Genomic DNA, 14,217 nt, shown 5'->3' with positions numbered 1-14,217 from the left:
TCTTTAAATTTTTGCAAAATTTAAATAAAAAGATATTATTAATTTATTATTCAATAGTAAATAAATAAAAGATATTTTATTTTTAATTTGAAGTAATTAATGAATATAGAATTTTTTTTTTGTTTTTAAAGAAATCAAACACAAATATAAATTGATCAATATAACTTAACTATAAATTAATATTTATAATTTATAATGATTTTATGTTTCATTTTTTAATTAAATTTGGATATTTATTTTAATAGAAATATGCTACAGTTCAATAAAAAATGATAAATTTACTTTCTAAATCATGATTTTAATTACCAATATTGAAGTAATCTGTGTTTAGTGAATTGAATAAGATTAATTAGGATTTTTTAAAGTATTTTTAGAAAAATACAGAAATTATTTAGTTATTTGTACTATAAATAATACACTTAATAATTAAATCAATAAGTAATTAGTAACATAATTTATTATTAAAATGATCAAACGCAGCTTAATTTTAGCAATAATTTTAGTTATTTTAGGATATTCTAATTCTTCTTTTATTAGTTATTCTGTTAATTATGCAGATAGATTCCATCCATATTAGGATTTAATGACTTAGATATTAAATATCACTAGCTTTTATAACTTACAAGCTACTAATATTTAGACTTGCATAGGCAGTGTTCTTTATTGTGGAATTAGGACAGCTAACCAAAATTTTTTAACCAATTTTACATCTGGTCCTTATGAAATAGTTAGCTTGGTTGGTACAATATCTTAAGGTAGTATGCCTCATATTCATATTTCACTTTCAGATAAATATGGAAATATGGTAGGTGGGCATTTGCCTTCCTTGGAAGAAAGACAGTTCTACAATTAAACTGATTTTAGTTGTCCTATTTACACTACTGCAGAAATAGTTTTAACTGAAAATATTAATTTAGTATTTTAAAGACCTGTTGATCCATAAACTACTTATGATGAACTACAAATATCATACAGAAATTCCACCATAGTAGCTTGAAAGAAGAAAATAACAACTTAATAAAAATATGTATATGTACCCATATTTATATATTTGATTAATATAAAAGAAATATAAATTTTAGATAATATCTTTTTATATAATAAATCTTATATATAGGTAAAATATTCATAAACATATTTAATATATTCTACAATAAATTATTTTCTCAAAGATAATAAATTTATCTTGCTTGTATACATATTTCTATTTAAGTTTTGTGATAATATTAATTTTATATTCATAGACATAATGTTTTTATATTAAATGAAGAAAATTTATGATTAATTAGAATAGAATGCTTTAAGAGTAATTATAAAATTTGTAATAGGTTATTGAAAAAATTTAACACATTTTTTAACATTTATTTTTGGTCTGTTTAATATTGTTGAAATATACAAAACTTAGTTAATTTTAATACTTTAATAGCTTATCTTAAATCACATTAAAATTAGAAATATTAAAACTAAATAAATAAAATAATCATATAAAATTTTGAGAAAAAATATTTAAGCAATAAATAAATATATTAGATTTTTAAAATTATATATCATCAATCATTCTAAATAAAACTCTCAAAAACATAAAAAAGATATAGATAATTTTTGCAAAACTGATTTCAAAAGATCTATTGAGATATTATTGTGATTATTTATTATTTAAATCAAATATTTTATTCAAAAATTAAAAAGTAAACAAATAAACATATTAAAATAAAATAACATAAAAATTATAAATTAATTAATTTATTTATTTTTGCGAGTAGCTTCTTAGCTACAGAAAAAATATTTAGCAAATAGCAATAATGATTGAAATATAAATAAATAAAATAGAATTTCTTTTTTTAATTTTAAGTAATTTATAAATTGAGAATATTTTTTCCTCTTTTTAAAGAAATAAAACATAAATATAAATTGTTCAATAAAATTATGAATTGATATTTAAAAATTATAATAATGTTATGTTTTATTTAGAAATATTCTAAAACTCAATAAAAAATGATGAATTTACTTTCTAAATCATATTGATGAGAAATTTTAATTATCAATATAGACACGTGTTAGTGTGAATTAAATAAGATTAATTAGAATATTTAAAGGTATTGTTAGAAAAATACAAAAATAATTTAGCTCTTTGTGCAAAAAATAATGCACATGACAAATAAATAATATTTAAATCAATAAATAATTCATAACATAATTGACTATAAAAATGATAAAATAAAACTTAGTTTTAACAATAATTTTAGTTATCATAGGATATTCTAATTCTTCTTTTATTAGTTATTCTGTTAATTATGCAGATAGATTCCATCCACATTAGGATTTAATGACATCGATATTAAATATTACTAGCTTTTATAACTTAAAAGCTGCTAATATCTAGACTTGCGTAGGCAATGTTCTTTATTGTGGAATTAGATTAGCTAATCAAGCTTTTTTAACTAATTTTACATCTGGTCCATATGAAATAGTTAGTATGGTTGGTACAATATCTGAAGGTAATATGCCTCATATTCACATATCACTTTCAGATAAATATGGAAATATGATAGGTGGACATTTGCCTTCCTTGGAAGAAAGACAGCTCTATAATCAAACTGATTTTAGTTGTCCTGTTAACACTACTGCAGAAATAGTTTTAACTGAAAATATTAATTTAGTATTTTAAAGACCGATTGATCCATAGACTACTTATGATGAACTATAAATATCATACAAAAATTCCACTTAAGTGGCTTGAAAGAAGGAAATAACAAAATAATAAAAATTATGTATTGTTCATATTTATATTTTTGATTAAAATAAAAGAAATATAAAGTTTTAGATAATATTTTTTAAATATAATAAATATATTTCTCTCTCCAATAGATTGTTTTCTAAAAGCTAATCATATCATCTTGTAAAAAGTTTTTATTTGAATGTTGTGATAATTTAAATTTTATATTAAACAGGCATTATGTTTTTACTAATTATTGAAAAATATTTTACACATTTTTTAATATTTATTTTTTTTTTGTTTAATTTTGTGGAATCATATAAAACAAACTTTGTTACTTTGAATTTAAATACTTTTCTACCTATTTTCAATCAAAAACTCATTAAAATTAGTTAAAATTTAAGATAAAAAAATTAAAAAATAATTGATTTTTTTTGTTTTTAAATAGAGAGCATTTATAATAAATACTTATTCTATTAAATATTTTAATAATATTTTTAATATCTTTTAATATTTTTAATAATGTTAAAATTATTTATTTTGTAGTTTTATTGTTATTATTTATGTAATATTTATCAACTTTAACTTCATTTTTTGCTAAATTAAATTTCAAAATTTTTAATTATTATGAAATAATATGGGATTAAAGCCAGATCCTTTATAATATTGTTGATTTAAAGTGTATATTTTAAGATTAAGTTAAATTAAATTTATCATAATGTTATTTATTTATTTATTAAGTTAATCTATGTATTAAATTTTTTAAAATTGAAACTAGAATAAATTTTTGAAATTTATGGTTAAAATGGATGATGAAATTTAATTAGAAATTAAAATGAAAGATTTTAATTGGTGTTTGTTTAATGAATGTTTAACGCTGGGTTATTTTTTATGGATAAAAAAACAAAGAGCGCTTTATAATAATTAGTCAGCCTTTGTATAGGTTTAGTGGAATTAAATAGCTTGTTTAATTTATTGATAAAATAAGTAAAGTAAATAAAATTTCTACAAAAATAGTTTAGGATATATCAATAATAGAGGTCCAATATAAAATGAATAGCAGTGAATCAATGAATAAATAGAACGATCAAAAGCATGAATAACAACAAGTAAATTGTTTATTGCAGTATTAGAAATACTTAATAGATTCAAATAGTAGATTAGCAGCAGCGATAGCATGGTAAACAGTAGAGATTTGAGAACTCAAAATACTATCAATGAAATAATGTAGATCCTTTAGTCACAAAAGTAGAGCTATATTTAAGACAAGAAGAATGAGCATAAATTATTGGTACAATAAAGGAAGAAAGAAAACTTAGAATATAGAAAAATATAAACTTATTAAAAAGAGATGGAATTAAGATAGCCTTTCTTAAGTAGACCTAGGAATGATTACCAATATTTTGAAAATGATAATTCTAAATATTTGAAGAGAGATCCTTAGTTTAAAGACAAAGATCCTAATTATTATCTCTTACCAGAAAGAGCAAAAAACCCACTTGCATGTAATTTTCATTTTTAATATCGTTTTTCTAAAATTCAATAACAAATAGTCCACGTTTCGTCTGGTAAAGATTCAGCAGGACACACCACAATTAGTAAAATAGACATTAGTAAAATGGGTGCTAAAGAAAGAATTAGATATTAAATATGGGAAGAAATTAGGAAACAAAGAGAGAAGGAACAACAATTAATGGTATCATTAATTGTCAAATAACTATTTTTTTAAATTTTTATTTTAAGACTTATTAACTTTAAAGTGGAGCCTTTAAGAAGTCTGTTTATTTTGATTCTAAGTCTTTAAGCAGACCTTAGATATTTAAGCCTACAGACTCAAGAAATTCACTTTTCTAGTCTAACCCTTCCTCTATTTATGAAGTTCCTCGCACTCCAAGGTATTTATTTACTAATTTAGTTGAATTTCGAATTGAAATATTTATCATGATTTATTTCTCTTAACAAAGTTTTTGCTTATTTAAAATAATTCTAATATTAAAATTTTAAATATTAATAGAAGTAACATGAGATTAATCTAACTCAATCGTATAGTAGAAAAGAATAGTAAGTGGAATCCAAATAACAGTGTAATTATTTTATTTATTTTTCTCCTTAATTAACTAAAACCAATTTTTAAAAAACATATTTAATTTAGGGATTTGGTGTATTTGACCATGATATATACAAAGACAATAGCTCTTTCACCAACAGAAGCAGTCTCCTTCCTTTAAACGCATGATTAAATAATAAATATAATAACAATTAAAATTAAAATCATTCATACAATCTGACTGACTGATTAGCTTAACTCATCTATCAAACAAATTTACAAAAAAAAAGCAAAACAAAATTACACTTAATTTATTTCTTATTTCTAAAACTATAATAAACTAATTTTAGCTTATATATTTTATATATTTATTTGACTTATCTTAATTTATTGATTTAACCATATTAAAAATTTAAACCACTTTCCGATACGTCTCATATAAAATATTGTTAATTGCATTTTTTTTTGTAATAAAGAGATAAATATAATATTAAAGAAATTTATATAATAGTATATTAAATATTTTCATTTAATTTGTATTTAGTTTTTTATTAAATTTTAAAATTTTATAATTTGGCTTTGTATAAAATTTCCCTTCATTACTTAACTAAAACTAAAATATAAATCTAGTATTTAAAATTATTTTATTAAAATTTAAGTTCTATAATTATTAAAATTATTTCAACATATATAACTAACTAACTAACTAACTAACTAACTAACTAACTAACTAACTAACTAACTAACTAACTAACTAACTACCCCTCTAAAATTCCAACTGTATTTCTATGTATATGTTTGAAATAGAAATATTAAGATTTAATAATGATTGTTAAACTAACTTAGTTTTTGTGATATCTCTTCCTAAAATAAAATTAATAAATTCATATTAGATAATTATTATAATTTACTTTTTCTTTTTATCCACTTTTGTTTGAATTAAAAGTATATTAATATTTTAATTTACTTATAATTAATTAAATTTCTGTAAATAGCTAATCAACATTTAAAAAAAAAAATAAATAATGCATTAGAAAAAATATTTCAACAATGTAGAAGAAGTAATTAATTATTTATTTTCTTATGAATATTCTTAAAATTTATTTTATTAATAAAAAAAGTTTTTAAAATCTTCACTTTAATTTCATTATATTGTCCATATTGCTATGAGGTATATTTCATTTATTAATATTAATATTTTTAATGTTTTTTCTTATATTTATTTTTCAATATTATATTATTAATTTTCTTATCAAACTTATTATCTCTTTTATTCATTTTTTATTTATTTTTTCTTCATTTTTTCCTTCTAACTAGCTAATGAATTATGTATTTTTCATTAATATTCAAAAAGTCACAAATAAATTCTTGATGAAGGCGCATCAAGCTTAGGGTTAGCCTTAGCTAATTGCACTAATCTTACAAATTTGAAACTTGATCTTTTGTAACATTTTTAATAAAAAATTAATTTAAAACAATACAACTCTCTTAATTTATTTAATAGTATTATATTTGATTTATTTTCCTTTTTTTATATTTTACTAGTGTTTTTTTCTTCTTTCTTTTGTTAATTTAACTCATTTTTTTAATTCTCATCTTTTAATTTTATTATTAGTTAATTCATTTCTTATTTTATATTTTTTCTTCGTTTTTTCCTTCTAACTTAATAATTAATTTTTTTTTTCATTAAAATTGATAAAGTGGCAATAAAATTGGTCGAAAAAGTACATCAGCCTTAGGTTCTGCTTTATCAAATTGCCTTAATCTATAAAATTTGGCACTTTATTTAAGGTAAAAACAGTTTATTTATTTAGATTGCGAATTTTTTGAATATAAAAATGAATTTAAAACAAAAAAGCTCTTTCAATTAGTTTATTAGCTTTTTATTTAATTTATTATTTTTTACTTTTTTATTCTGCATGTATCTTTTTTATTTATTTGTTATTTTAACTAAATTTTTCATTTTAAACTTTTGATTTTATTTTTTATTAATTCACTTCTTTTTATTTCAAATTTTTTTTCTTCATTTTTTCCTCCTAACGAAAAATAAATAATTAATTTCTATTTTTTCTTCAATATATAAAGTTAAAATTAAATTGATGAAACTGGTGCATCAGCATTAATTTCTGCTTTAGCAAATTGCACTAATCTCTTAAATTTGACACTTAATCTTAGGTAAAAACAGTTTATTAGCTTTGAATTGTGGTTTTTTTTAATATTAAAATAAATTTAAAAAAACATAACTCTTTTAATTAATTTATTAACTTTTTATTTAATTTCGTTTTCTTTTTTTATCCTGCTTGCATTTTTTATTTTTTTTTGTTAATTGAACTCATTTTTTCATTTCCAACTTTTACTTTTAAAATCAATTAATTCATTTCTTATTACATCTTAATTTTTCTTCATTTTTTGATTATAACTAAATAATTATTTAAAAGTCACAATAAAATTGGTGTCTTTGGTACATCAGGCTTAGATATTTCTTTAGAAAATTTGATTAATCTCACTAATTTGACACTTGATTTTAGGTAAAGCTAATTTATTTTTGTGTTTTGGATTTTAATATATTTTTTTTATTAAAATTAAGTTAAAAGAATATTGCTAACTTTTTTAATCTATTTGTTAGATTTGTATTTGATTTAGTTTTTTTCTTCTTTCTTTCATTATTAATTTAACTTTTATTTCATTTTCTACTTTTACTTATATTATTAATTAATTTATTTATTTCTTTTTATTTCATATTCTTTTTTCTATTTTTCCTTCTAAATAACTAATTAATTATTTGTTTTTTCTTCAATATTTAAAAAGTGACAATAAAATTGGTGCAAAAGGAGCATCATGCCTAGGCTCTGCTTTAAAAAATTTGAAAAATCTTTCAAATTTTGAACTTTATCTTATGTAAAAACTATTTATTTGTTTTGGATTTTGATATTTTTTATAAAATTTAAAGTAATTTTATTTTCTTTATTTATAACTATTTATTTGGTTTATTTTTCTTTTTTTATTTTGTTTGTCTATTTTTTTTTTCTTTTATGTTAATTTAACTCACTTTTTAAATTTTTATTTATGTTTTTATTATTAATTTATTTCATATTTTTTCTTCATATTTTCCTAACAACTAACTAATTAATTTTTTATTTTTTTCAATATTTAAAAAGTAGCAATAAAATTGGTGATACATACATACATACATACATACTCGCACATGGTTACATGCACTCGGGATAGGGGCCCTATATATAATTACTTATACATTATTATTATACGTATACCAATTTATTTATATATAATTGTGGGTAATATACTAGAAGGGAAGGGTCACCTACACCCTAATGGCATTTCTACTAATCTTCCATGATTTGACTACGCATTATGCTCGCTTCCCATTTGTATTCCAGATCTTCTGTTCAGAATGGGGCCTCCTCTTTACCTCCTATCAGATTTGGCCCTTCCCTCCTACCAAGGAGACCGCTGGTAACATTCACATTTTTACATGGAATTTTTCGAAATAAAGGGGGCGGTATAGGATTCGAACCCCCGATATCACTGCTAAGACCCTCCGACTCGCCCACTCGAGCCGCTTAGCCCTTCAAAATTGGTGATCAAGGTGCATCAGGCTTAAGTTCTGCTTTTTCAAATTGCACAAATCTCTCTAATTTGAAACTTGATTTAAGGTAAAACAACATTTATTTGTTTTGGATTATGATATTTTTTAATTTAAAATAAATTTTAAAGTAATTTTATTTTTTTTGTTTATTTATTTATTTATTTATTTATTTATTTTTCTTTTTTTTTATTTTCTGCTTGTGTTTTTTTTTTTCTTGTTTCTTTGTTAATTTAACTCATTTTTACATTTTTAACTTTTAATTTTATTATTAATTAATTCATAACTTATTATTTCATATTTTTTCTTTAATGTTTCTTTCTAACTAACAATCAATTAATTATATTTTTTTTCTTCAATATTTAAAAAGTATCAATAAAATTGGTGCAATTGGGGCAAAAAGCTTAGCTTTTGCTATAGCAACTTGCAATAATATCTCAAATTTGACACTTAATCTTTAGTAAAAATAGTTTTTTTTTTTGGATTATGATATTTTTTAATATAAAAATGAATTTAAAAAAATATAATTCTTTTATTTTAATTATTTGCTTTTTATTTTATTTATTTATTTTTCTTTTTTATTGTGCTTGCGATTAATTTCTTTCCTTGCTAATTTAACATATTTTTATTATTTACAAATTTTACTTGTATTAATTAATAATTCATTCATTTCTTTTAATTTCATAAATTTTTTTCATTTTTTCCACTATTAACTTATAAATTAATAATATATGTTTTCTTTATTATCAAAAAGTGAAAATAAAATTGGTGAAATTGGTTCAATAAGCTTAGTTACTGCTTTAGCAAATTGCGCTAATCTCTCAAATTTGGCACTTTATTTTATGTAAATAAAGTTTATTTGTTTTGAATTAAATAAAAAAATGAATAAAACAATATAACTCTTTTAATTTATTAGCCTTTTTATTTTATTTTTTCTGTTTTATTTCTTTTTTTCTTTGTTAATTAACTCATTTTTATTTTCAACTATTTATATTATCAGTAATTAATTTATAACCTATTATTTAATATTTTATCCTCATTTTTTCCCTCTATTAACTAATTAATTTTATGTTTTTTTTTCAATAATTAAAAAGTAACAATAAAATTGGTAATAATTGTGTGCCAGACTTAGGTTCTGCTTTAGCAAATTGCACTAATCTCTCGAATTTAACACTTGATCTTAGGTAAAAACAGTTTAATTGTTTTATATTGTAATTTTTTAAATCTAAAAACAAATTATTAAACAATATAACTAATTCTTTTAATTAGTTTTTATTTAATTTCTTTTTTTTTTTTATTCTGCTTTCTATTTATTCATTTTTTCTTTTTTAATTTGATAAATTTATTCATTTTGAACTTTTATTTTTATTATTCATTAATTTCTTATTATTTCTTATGTTTACATCATATTAACCCTCTAACTAACTAACTAACTAACTAACTAACAAATTAATTAATTTTTTTTCCCTTGAATACTTAAAAAGCTACAATTTAATTGGTGACAAAGATGCATCAGGCTTAGGTTCTACTTTAGCAAATTGCACTAATCTCTCAAATTTAAAACTTGATTTAAGGTAAAAACAGTTTATTTATTTTGGATTTTGATATTTTTTAACAGAAAAATTAATTTATAACAATAAATTTTTTTTTTTATTAGCTTTTTATTTGATTTATTTCTTTTTTTATTCTACTTGTATTTTTTTGTTTCTTTATTCGTTAATTTAACTTATTTTTTATATTCAACACTTCCTTTAATTATTAATTAATTCATTTCTTACTATTTGATATTTTTCTATCATTTTTTCCTTCTAAAAAACTAATTTATTAAATATTTTTTCTTGAATATTTAAAAAGTGGCAATAAAATTGGTGACGAGGGTGCATCGGGTTTAGGCTCTGCTTTAGCAAATTGTTCTAATCTTTAAAATTTGGCAATTTATCTTCAGTAATAACTCTTTATTTGTTTTGGATTGCGATATTTTTTAATATACAAATAAATTTAAAATAATATAACTCTTTTTTTTATTAGCTTTTATTTGGCTTATTTTTATTTTTGTTTGTTTTGATTATGTTTTTTTTTTTTCTTTTTTGTTAATTTAAATTATTTTTTAATTTTTACTTTCATAATTAATTATTAATTTCTTTATTAATTCCTATTTTTTCTTTCAAACTAATTATTAATTTTTTTATTCTTCTATATTTAAAAAGTCGCAATAATATTGGTGCCATTGGTGCATCAGGTTTAGGTTTAGGTTTAGAATATTGCACAAATCTCTCAAGTTTGTCAATTTATCTTTAGTAAAAGCAATTTATTTCTTTTGAATTGTGATATTTTTTAATATAAAAATGAATAAAACAAAAGAAATCTTTTATTTATTTATTAGCTTTTTTTTAATTTATTTTTTTGCTTGTATTTTTTTTATTAGTTAATTAAACTTTTTTTTCATTTTCAAGTTTGGCTTTTATAATTAAATAATTAATTTCTTATTATTTCATATTTTTCTTCATTTTTTCTTATAACTAATAAGTTCTAACATTTTCTTCAATATTTAAAAAAGTTAAAATTAAATTGGTAATGAAGGTATATCAGGCTTAAGTTCAGCTTTTGCAAATATCCCTAATCTCTAAAGATTGACACTTATTCTTAGGTAAAAACAATTTATTTGTTTTGGATTGTGACTTTTTTAATATTAAAATTAATTTAAAACAATACAGCTAACTCTTTTAATTTATTAATAAGCTTTTTAATATAATAAATTATATAATCGCTAACTCAACCTGATTTTTCCTACCTAATTTTATCAAAAAAAATGTAATAAACATTTTTAATAAAATTAGGTAAGAAAAATGAGATTTAGCCAGTTATGTTAGGATTTAATATATTTTTTATTTGATTTATTTTTGTTTTATACTCGTTGTTTTTTTTCTTTCTTTCTTTGTTAACTAAACTCATTTTTTCATTTTCAACTGCTAAAATTATTAATTAATTTTTTATTTTCATAAATGTCTTCTATTTTTGCATCAAACTAACATTTTAATTTATTTTTTTCTTCTGTATTTTAAAAGTGAAAATTAAATTGGCGCAATTGGCGCATCAGGCTTAGGTTCTGCTTTAATAAATTGCCATAATCTCTCAAATTTGACAATTGATTTTAGGTAAAAACAGTTTATTTGTTGTTGATTGTGATATTTTTAAAATATAAATCTTTTTATTTAATTATTTATCAGCTTTTTTTTATTTTTTTTATTCTGTTTGTCTTTTTCTACTTCTTTCTTTGTAAATTTAATTTATTTTTCGTTTATTTTCAACTTTTACTTTAATACTAAATAATTTATTTCTTATTGTTTTATATTTTTCTTCATTAACTAATTTATTAAATATTTTTTCATCAATATTTAAAAAGCAATAATTAAATTGGTGACGAAGGTGCAACATGCTTAGGTTCTTCTTTAGCAAATTGCACTAATCTCTCAAAATTAGCACTTTATCTTATGTAATAGCTGTTTATTTGTATTGAATTAAGATAATTTTTAATATAAAAATAAATTTAAAATAATATAACTCTTTTTATTTATTACTTTTTTACTTTTTTCTTTTATTATTCTGCTTTTATTATTTCTTTCTTTTTAATTTAAGTCTTTTTTAAATTTGCTTATAACTTATACTTTTATTGCTAATTAATTAATTTTATATTATTAATATTTTTCTTTCAAACGGACAAACAAATATACAAACTAATTAATTAATTATATTATTGTTGTTAAATATTTAAAAAGTGTCAATTAAATTGGTGCAATTGGTGCATCAAGCTTAGGTTTTTCTTTAAAAAATTGCCCTAATCTCTAAACTATGATACTTCATCTTAGGTATTAATAGTTTATTTGTTTAAGAATGTGATATTTAATAATAGATAAATGAATTTAAAATAAGATAATACTGATAATCTTTTAATTTATTTATTAACTTTTTATTTGATTTATGTTTCATATTTTATCCTGCTTGTATTTTTTTTCTTTCTTTTGTTGTTAATTTATCTCTTTATTTCATTTTCAACTTTATTTTTACTACTAATTAATTTCATATTATTTCAATTTTTCTTTATTTTTCCTTGTAATTAATTAACTATTTAATAATATATTTTTTATTTAATATTTAAAAAGTGGCAATAAAATTGGTGACGAAGGTGCATCATGCTTAAGTTCTGCTTTAAAAAATTGCTCTAATTTATCAAATTTGACACTTTATCTTAGGTAAAAACAGTTTATTAGTTTTTAATTGTGAAATTTTTAATATTAAAATTAATTTAAAACAATATAAATCTAAAAGTTAATGAAAAATCTTTTTATTTGATTTAATTTTCTTTTTTTTACTTTACTTGTGTTTATTCTTTCTTTCTTTGTTAATTTAACTCATTCTTTGATTTTAAACTTTAGCTTTTATAATTAATTAATTTCTTATTATTTCATATTTTTCTTCAATTTTTCCTTCTAACTAATTGATTAATTTTGAAATTTTTCTTCGATATTTAAAAAGTTCCAATAAAATTGGCAATGAAGCAGCATAGTGTTTAGGTTCTGCTTTAGCAAATTTCACTAATTTCTATAATTTGACACTTGGTTTTAGGTAAAAACAGTTAATTTATTTTGGATTGTGATATTTTATAATTTAAAACAATATAAATAATTCTTTTAATTTATTTATTCGCTTTTTATTTTATTTATATTTCTTTTTCTTTTTTATTATGCTAATGTATTTTTTATTTATTAATTTAAATAAATTAATAATTAATTATTTTCTATTTAATTTTTTTAATAACTTACACTAATTTATATATATTAAAAGTAAAAACGAAATCAATGAATAATAATAATTGAAACTAGAAAGCAAATGTCTTAAATCAAAAAGATTAGTTTCTTTTAAAATATATTTCTCATGATAATAAAAAGTGGTGAAAAAAAGGATAAATTAATATAAAAATATTTGAATTATAGAATATAATATGTTTTAGTTTTTATATTTTGTAATTCAAAAATAATTTTAAAATATAGAAAGATAGATAGATAGATAAATTTATTGTATTTTTTATTATTTTTAATAAATATAATATTTAGGTAAATTAATAAATAGCTTATTAAATAAAACAAAATATAAAAATTAAATTTACTTAAATGAAATGAATCCTCTAATTTTGAATGATAAAATTGTGAATTGGTAAATTGTTTTCAAATTATAAGAATACAATACAATATATAAAAATCAATAATTTCCACTATCTTCAAATACTTCTTTAAGTTTATGTGAAATATGACTAATGGAGTTATTTATTACTTCTTATTCGATGTTTTCCCATAAATTTTAAATTGTTTCTTTCAGTTATTATTTATTTGCAATTTATTTATTAACATATTTATTCTTAATTTCATTCAAAATTACATGAAAAAATATTTTCATTCAAAAATACATGGAAAATTTTGAAAAAAACGGTAAATTTGACTACTTTTCATAATTTTTTTATTATATCCAAGTTCATTAATTTCATTAAACTGTACTAATATAATGATTTTAAATATTAAGGCTTTCTCATTTAGCTTTTATTTTTTATAGCTTATATTTTATAAATCTTCTTTATTGTCAATTGCTATATGGATAATTAAGAAGCAGTTTAGATGTTCATGCATTAATTTAATTAATTAATATTTTAAATGAAAAGTTTGTAATACTAACTATTTCTGGAGAAAAACAAACTGTAAATATAATAATTACTAATGTTCATATTAATCATAAGGGAATTAATATCAATATCTAAGTATTTAATTCTATAGATTTAATACCAACATTTATTTTATAAAC

At 19.4% G+C, this 14,217-nt stretch overlaps 5 protein-coding genes across 5 annotated transcripts; all 5 read left to right on the top strand. All coding sequences in view use genetic code 6, as the record gives it.

Annotated features, from left to right (window-relative positions):
• Window positions 1-583: 583 nt before the first annotated feature.
• On the top strand, window positions 584-997 carry TTHERM_00197730 (DNA-binding protein; the record flags this gene model as incomplete). Its single annotated transcript, XM_972211.3, has 1 exon — window positions 584-997. The coding sequence occupies one exon, from the start codon at window positions 584-586 to the stop codon at window positions 995-997; it is 414 nt and encodes a 137-aa protein (XP_977304.2).
• Window positions 998-2,326: 1,329 nt separating this feature from the next.
• On the top strand, window positions 2,327-2,740 carry TTHERM_00197720 (DNA-binding protein; the record flags this gene model as incomplete). Its single annotated transcript, XM_972210.1, has 1 exon — window positions 2,327-2,740. The coding sequence occupies one exon, from the start codon at window positions 2,327-2,329 to the stop codon at window positions 2,738-2,740; it is 414 nt and encodes a 137-aa protein (XP_977303.1).
• Window positions 2,741-3,768: 1,028 nt separating this feature from the next.
• On the top strand, window positions 3,769-4,952 carry TTHERM_00197710 (hypothetical protein; the record flags this gene model as incomplete). The annotated part of the gene is made up of 6 exons (XM_972209.3): window positions 3,769-3,825; window positions 3,876-4,221; window positions 4,270-4,412; window positions 4,460-4,611; window positions 4,731-4,800; window positions 4,869-4,952. The coding sequence occupies 6 exons, from the start codon at window positions 3,769-3,771 to the stop codon at window positions 4,950-4,952; spliced, it is 852 nt and encodes a 283-aa protein (XP_977302.2).
• Window positions 4,953-5,788: 836 nt separating this feature from the next.
• Window positions 5,789-8,126, top strand: TTHERM_000197689 (hypothetical protein; the record flags this gene model as incomplete). Its single annotated transcript, XM_012795332.1, has 8 exons — window positions 5,789-5,824; window positions 5,885-5,934; window positions 6,118-6,207; window positions 6,465-6,554; window positions 6,849-6,938; window positions 7,202-7,291; window positions 7,572-7,661; window positions 7,922-8,126. The coding sequence occupies 8 exons, from the start codon at window positions 5,789-5,791 to the stop codon at window positions 8,124-8,126; spliced, it is 741 nt and encodes a 246-aa protein (XP_012650786.1).
• Window positions 8,127-8,135: 9 nt separating this feature from the next.
• TTHERM_00197685 (hypothetical protein) lies at window positions 8,136-13,303 on the top strand (the record flags this gene model as incomplete). Its single annotated transcript, XM_001471042.2, has 14 exons — window positions 8,136-8,437; window positions 8,738-8,827; window positions 9,122-9,211; window positions 9,462-9,551; window positions 9,852-9,941; window positions 10,222-10,311; window positions 10,575-10,664; window positions 10,925-11,014; window positions 11,433-11,522; window positions 11,771-11,860; window positions 12,144-12,233; window positions 12,528-12,617; window positions 12,901-12,990; window positions 13,210-13,303. The coding sequence occupies 14 exons, from the start codon at window positions 8,136-8,138 to the stop codon at window positions 13,301-13,303; spliced, it is 1,476 nt and encodes a 491-aa protein (XP_001471092.2).
• Window positions 13,304-14,217: the final 914 nt, after the last annotated feature.

This window comes from Tetrahymena thermophila (genome assembly GCF_000189635.1).
Source record: "Tetrahymena thermophila SB210 genomic scaffold scf_8254815, whole genome shotgun sequence".
Classification (NCBI taxonomy): Eukaryota; Ciliophora; class Oligohymenophorea; order Hymenostomatida; family Tetrahymenidae; genus Tetrahymena; species Tetrahymena thermophila.
The sequence above is the reverse complement of the archived record's forward strand: the minus strand, read 5'-3'. Positions and strand labels throughout refer to the sequence as shown.